Source organism: Eurypyga helias, unplaced genomic scaffold (assembly GCF_000690775.1).
Source record: "Eurypyga helias isolate BGI_N326 unplaced genomic scaffold, ASM69077v1 scaffold11800, whole genome shotgun sequence".
NCBI classification, from domain to species: Eukaryota; Metazoa; Chordata; class Aves; order Eurypygiformes; family Eurypygidae; genus Eurypyga; species Eurypyga helias.
Window position 1 is genome coordinate 235 of NW_010226363.1, and position 7,138 is coordinate 7,372.

The following is a 7,138-nucleotide window of genomic DNA, read 5'->3' on the forward strand; positions in this document are numbered from 1 at the left end:
CCTTTACAAGAGCTATGCATTAATTGTAACCAAGGTAAGACTCGCTGTTCTTGTTCCCTCATGTGACTGTCTAAATTAGATGTTTCTTTAAAAATGAAGTATGTATTTTCTTTTAAACGGTGGAGGCGTATGTAGCCCTTTCATTGATTAGTACTTGGGAAAAAGAAGCATAGAACTTGGGGAAAAAAAAGCCCTGTTTAGCAAACCTAGCTTGACTTTCTAAACCGATGGGCTTTTCTGTATTGCAGCTTCTGTGATGCTTGAAAGAATAATTTATGTCCTATTTTGTTTTCCCTTTTGGCAGACCTGCAAAGGACCGTAGGCTTGGCTTGACCTTGATTTTGATGTCTTTGTTGGAAGATCTAATGATGCGATTGCATTTCATGGAGTGATTGCTCTCCAGCTGCTCTGGCTTAGGGTATAAGCCACTTCTGCCACCCTGTCACTCATGGACAATTCGGATTTTTTTTAAACAAACCTTTTGGCTATTTTTCTTTTCGCACTTCCCCTTTTGCCTCTGTTTCTCCTTAATGTTAGGAGCCTTATTCTGCACTTTGATGTGATTGATAGTCCTGCTGCTTCGTGCTGCTGATTTCTGTTTTAAAGTACAATGGCTCTCAGTGGCAACTGCAGGACTTACCTTCCTCCTCGAGAGCAAGGGACTGGGCTGCACTCCTTCCCAGAGGTAGTGGAGCTAAACGTGGGTGGCCAGGTTTACTTCACTCGCCACTCCACCTTGGTTGGCACCCCTCACTCCCTGCTGTGGAAAATGTTCACCCCAAAGAGAGACACAGCCAATGATCTGGCCAAGGACTCCAAGGGAAGATTCTTCATTGACAGAGATGGTTTCCTTTTCCGCTATATTCTGGACTATCTCAGGGACAAGCAGGTGGTTCTGCCTGACCACTTTCCAGAGAAGGGAAGGCTGAAGAGGGAGGCTGAGTACTTCCAGCTCCCGGACTTGGTCAAACTCCTGACTCCCGATGACAACAAGCAAAGCCCGGATGATTATTGCCACAGTGACTATGAAGAGGTCTCCCAGGGCAGTGACACGAGAATATGCCCACCCTCATCACTGTTACCACCTGATCGGAAGTGGGGATTCATTACCATCGGGTACCGGGGGTCATGCACTATTGGCAGGGAGAGCCAAGCAGATGCCAAATTCAGGAGGGTCCCAAGGATTTTGGTTTGTGGAAGGATTGCTCTGGTCAAAGAGGTCTTTGGAGAAAGTTTGAATGAAAGCAGAGACCCCGACAGGGCTCCAGAAAGGTACACCTCCAGGTTTTATCTCAAGTTCAAGCACCTGGAGAGGGCTTTTGACATGTTGTCCGAGTGTGGATTCCACATGGTGGCCTGTAACTCCTCGGTGACGGCTTCCTTTGTCAACCAGTACACAGACGACAAGGTCTGGTCCAGCTACACTGAATATGTCTTCTACCGTAAGTACAAGACATTTCTGAGGGAAACATAACTCCCTGTTTTAAGTGGCTCCCTTCTGCTGACTGTATGATTCTCAAAGCAGCAAGAGTGCAAATTTTCTTGTGTCTGCTGTGGACTGAAGCCTTATTTAGATCGGGGTGGGGGGTGGGGGGATATGTTTCAATTTAAGCTTTCCAAATGTACAGCAGGACTGAACTCAAGGGCTTGGTCTTGGCTAGGTGGCAGCACACACTGCCAAAAGCACCCTGCCCCCGTGGCTGGAGGATGCTGCTGGCTCTGGCTGTGCAAATCAGCCATCTGACTGCCTTGCACGCTCCCCCAGTACATGCGGGACGCAATATGCACCTTGCAAACACACTGCAGATTTAATTACAGAAACTCTACAAATGGGATTCAATTTACAAAGGTAATAGCTGCTTGATAATAGTCAAGCACAGTCAGCCAAGCCATCTGTCACCAAACCTGACACGCTTACACGCAGGGAAGGGAAAACGGAATCCTGTCCCCCTGGCTGCTTTTCAACAGGGGCCCTTCTCGGAGCCAGCTGATGTGCTCTGACGTGAGGGCTCAGAGCAGAGAGAGACAAGTTGCTGTGCCTTGTTATGCAACATGCCCGTGAAAAACAAACTGTCCTCATGAAGAGAGGTATCTGCCCTGCTTCCCGCAATCACATCAGATCGCATACTGTTGTGGTAATTTTAGCTGATGGCTCAAGCAGGCTCATTAACTTTCTAAGTGGATATTCAGGTAGAGGCACCGTTACCAATGGTAACACGAGGGTAATTTTGATTCTATAATTCCATATCAGAAAATCATTCCACAACTGCTGTGCTTAAATATTTGAGAGTTTCACGAGGCTGTTTCCCTCCATTTTCATTTCAAGAGAGTGAAGGATAGAACATTTCCCTGGTCCATTTGTAGAAATAGGCTTTAGCCAGATGCTGCTTTGGGCAATGGGTTTAGCGAAGGATAATGCTTCGCCGGCAGACCTGCTGCGCTGTGTGCGGTGCTTACACTCAGCAGGCTCGGTAATGGGGAGGGCTGACAAAAGTTTGAGATGAAAGATGTATCAGGAAGTGAATAGTTTGTGTGTAATACTGGGTTCAGCGCCATCTACTCTTGTGTCTTGGCTCAACAGGCAGCCCTAATCTGCTTATGTAATGATGCTTAAGTTAGCATCCTGAAAAGCCATCTGTATTTTTGACATGCATAGATTTACTTAAAATTAGTTTTCTAGCTGGATTTCTTAGCAAAACGGTTCTAAGGTCATGGATCCACTTATATTCTAGGGGGGATGGATGATTTCTATTATTAGGCTTCTTGTGTCTGAAATCATAGCATCTTCCACAAGTTACAGGAGGAGAATTAATGTAGTTAAAGGAGAGGATTAGAAGAAATTGTGTTTGCATTTATATTTAAAATCAGGAAAAAAGATGTGTTTTTTGTAGGCATGAAGGTTTGCTAATCGAAGAGAGGATGAAGGTAGGTTTTCACCTGAACACAGACTCCTGATTTTCATATTACTTCAATTTTTACCTTCAAGGATTGCTCGTTGCTTCCACATGACTACAGGTAGGGTTAGGTACTGAAATGAGAGGTGTCTTACAAATGCTGGGGAGTGGAAGTCTATAGTAGGTGTCATAAAATCTTTCCCCAGTGCAGGGAAAGCCCAATCCAATTAAAGTTCCTGGAAAGACTCTTATCCAGTTCAACAGGCTTTGCATTTGGCTCATATCAGTTTTGTGGATTTTCGACACTGATGCAGTTCAGAGATGGATTTTTGAAAGGGTCCTTCCCTAGGTAAAAGCTAAAGCAATGACCGTGATGCCAAATCGCTCCCTTTTATGTCGATCCAAATCGGTCTGCTAGGCTCTGTGCCATTTGCCGCTTGCTGGTGGTGAGCAGCCGGTGGGCTGTCAGGGGGCTGTCGGTGGGCTGTCGGTGGGCTGTCAGTGGGCTGTCAGTGGGCTGTTGGTGGGCTGTTGGTGGGCTGCAGAGGCTCTCTGGCCACATGCTTGGGATCCGGCTGCAGTCAGCCAGCCCGAGAGCAGGCAGGTATCTACAGAATTCACATGCAGCCAAAGAAACCCCTTTCCAAATCTCCCAAAGTCATTTCATTTGAAACTTTGAGGGCCAATAAAATTGACATCTGGCTTTTAGTGGAACATTACAACTTTTCTGCAGCTGCTTAGCCATAATTTTTTAATTAGAAGCTGCCAACTGTGTCTGTGTAAGCATTAACTCATCAAGCTGTTGTGATCAGGTTAATGGGCCTAAACAGGGGAGGTGTCTAATACAGGTGGTCAGGCAGACGCAGAGGTGGTCTTTGCAGAGCCGTTTAGGAGATCCTGCTACAAACAGCTGAGGGACTCCTCAGAGCCAGGAAGGGATGATTGCTTCCGAAGGAGGAAGAATGGAGGGAGAACCACATTTTTGATACACCAAACACATTGTGTGCTCCCAATCCTGCTCAGAAGGTAAATGCCTGTGGTTGGCGTTAAGGTGAAGAATATTCTTCATGTGCACATCCGTGTGAAAGTAGATGAGATGGACCGAAGGGGGTGTAAACTGTGCAACTGCACGTGGGAGATGATTGCTTCCGAAGGAGGAAGAATGGAGGGAGAACCACATTTTTGATACACCAAACACATTGTGTGCTCCCAATCCTGCTCAGAAGGTAAATGCCTGTGGTTGGCGTTAAGGTGAAGAATATTCTTCATGTGCACATCCGTGTGAAAGTAGATGAGATGGACCGAAGGGGGTGTAAACTGTGCAACTGCACGTGGGAAGAGCAACGATTAATACTGCATGCCATTTTCTCCCCTTGTTCAAATCTATACTATTAAGGCTAATGGGAGACTCATGTTCTCTGTGGAGGAGGCTTTCCCGAAATGCCGGGCACACAGAGAGCATCCAGCACAGCAAACCTGCAGCTGTTTTGCTGCGTGGGTGGCAAGATGGGCTGCAAAGCCAGCGCTCAGGGTGACAGTGCAGTCCGCAGCGTGCAGCTGGGCTGCACTCCAGCTGCAAACAGGCCGATGCAAAGGAGGGGTTAGAGACAGGATGTGTTGACACTTCAGAGCCAAAATCAGGCAGGTTTTGGAACGCAGTTCCTGTGTGGTGGGTAGGCAGAGACACAGCCCAGCTCCTGCTCACAGGTGGAGTATGAGTTAAGGATGTGAGGTTTTCTTTCTCTTCAGCTTATCTTACGTCAAAGTTTACTTAAATTTTACACTGGCTGAGGTTGGATTTCTGACTTGAACTCTTTTTTGGGTTGGTTTTTTTCCCCTCCTGTTGTTTTGATGATCTTGAAGTAAAACCTCATCTCCAAACAGTCTAATTTTTGAAGAGGGTGATAGCCTGTGCTTGGATCTTCATTTTTAAATGTTTTCTACTTTGACGATGGGATGAATCAAAAAATGTGCACTTGAACATCTGGTAAATGCGGTGGGGGCGGGGGGTGTTACAGCATATGGACTGGCTCAGCCTTTTGTAGCCTGGCCCCATTCCTGACTTCGCCGCGGCAGCAGCACGCTCTTTTTCACCGCCTCCCATAAGCTACAAAATCTTTCCGACGGGTTCCAAACTTGCAGCATTGCCAGGACTGTGGGTGACAGTCCTGCACGTGGATGTTGGGATTGCTGGCAGGTTGGGAATGGAGAAGGCTTGAGCTTCAGACAGCAGGTCAGCAACAGGGCAGGCTGTGTGCATGTGTCTGCAGAACAGCTAGAAACTGGGTGACATGGCAGTGGGACGGGATGGGGAAAAACTGCATGACAGCCCCTCTCTGCATATTGCCATTGCCCCAAACCTCCTGATGTCCCTTCTCCCTCTGCTTGTCAGCGGCTGAGACTCCAACAGGCTGCCGAACAGCTCACCGTACAGAGGGGAGATCTTGACCCTCATATGTCAAGCCAAACCCCTTGGTTTTACCTCGTGGCTCCCTGCACAGCTGCAGGTAGCACCGACAAGGAGCGCGGTTGGCACCACAACAAGCAGGATGCCCTCTGCTCAGCCGGAGCGATAGCAGGGGGAGAGGGGAGCTACTAAGCAAAAAGGAACGAATATAGAAGTACAGATGGAGGGAAAGGAGGGAAAATTCACACACAATCTGGAGAGGAAGAACTAGGGAGAAGATGGGGTACTGACAGCTACACCAAGACACGGAGAGGGAGAATTTGTTAGGTATGTCAAGCCTTCAGTTTAACTCAAATATTTTCCAGCAACAAGCAGGTGGAGAGGAGTTGGCAAACGCTCCTTTAAGTTCACTAGCAGAAAAGAATACAGGGATTTAGACAGACGGCTGTCCCAGCCCCTCCTAAGGCTGTGTTCCAACGTCTGAGCAAGCATGAGAAAATCAGGGCAAGATCTGATTTGCTTGAGCCTTGGGCCAGCCACTTCACATCTGCACACGGGGAACAGCTCAAGCACCTGCAGATGTTCCAAGGAAACTGTGAGATGTTCCTGGCACCGTAGCTCTAAAAGACAAAAAATTACTTAACAAGGCTCTTGCTCCAAAAGGACATGTTCTGCCTCCGCTTGCTCCAGGTCCAGTTGTAAATTTTGGCCTTCTCACCCTACCCTTTCAAGAAGATGCTGGCTGGGTGCGTCTCACGTGCTGGTAGGAGGCTGCTGTGCCTAGATGTTTGTGAAGCCGGTTCTAGATTAACCTGGCATAAACAGATCAATCCTCTGGGGTGGGGCTGTGCGAGAGGGAGGAGAAATGGAAGTGATACCCTCTGCGCATGCACTTCGATGGCTTTTCGTTAGACATATATCTCTGGGATAATCCTGGTGTCCTTTATACGAGAAGATCCACTTGAGATTAATGCAGCTGGCTGCGACTGTCACTTGGCATGTGTGAACAGAGCTAAAGGAGCCCATCGTGCTGTGCATACCACTGACTCATATATGAATTGTGTGGTAGAGATCTGACTAACAAAACTGAATGCTCTTGTACAGTGACACCTACGTCTGTGCTGTCAAGCGGGTTAGATGTGGAAGAGGAACATCAACTCTTTTCCACTGTCTTTAAACTGATACTGTCATATGTTCTAGTAGTTGGTTCTGTCTGGTTTTAAATCAGTGAAGATCAAAATTACCCAAAAGATAACAAAATGAAGTCTAATCCAATAAATAATGCAAGATTCCTCTCCTGGTAACAGGAGAAGTTTCTGTTTCCAGGTGATTATTGTCACCCTCCATGAATCTGGTCCATTGTGCCAAACCCAAGCCTCTCTCACTGGGATGCTCATCTGCAGGTGGTGGGGCTGTATGCAGCCAAGTCTGGTAACATATTCATGTCAGAGGGACCTTGCTCCGGGCTTTTTTGGTCAGACTTGAATGAGAGTTGATCTTTTTTGCCAGTTTTTCATGGCAGACTGAAAAGCCTGCAGAGTTTTTCATTAGACTTATTCCATAGATGAAAAATGCTAATATTTATTGCAAACCAGTAGTGTCAAACCCGATTGTTAGATTAGTCTAGGCATCTCCAGATAGATGGACAACCGAAGCAAAACTTGGTTAAAAGGTTGGATATAGGACTCTGAGTTCTTTCTAACAATGTATGGTGATGTTCAGGAATGGGCAAGGATGGCTTTTGCATGCTGGCCTGTGTTTCTACCCAGTATTCATGGCACGGCTGGTTGTTTCATAGCCCTTTGGATATGGTCTTCATCGGCCTGTATGGTTGAGA

The 7,138-nt window shown here is 47.0% G+C and overlaps 1 protein-coding gene across 1 annotated transcript in view; it reads left to right on the forward strand.

The window, feature by feature from the left end:
- The first annotated feature begins 610 nt into the window (after positions 1-610).
- Positions 611-7,138, forward strand: part of KCTD16 (potassium channel tetramerization domain containing 16) — a 71,025-nt gene continuing 64,497 nt past the window's right edge. Inside the window, exon 1 of the mRNA XM_010152865.1 lies at positions 611-1,442. Within this exon, the coding sequence (XP_010151167.1) occupies positions 611-1,442 (832 nt within the window). The remainder of the gene's footprint in view (positions 1,443-7,138) is intronic.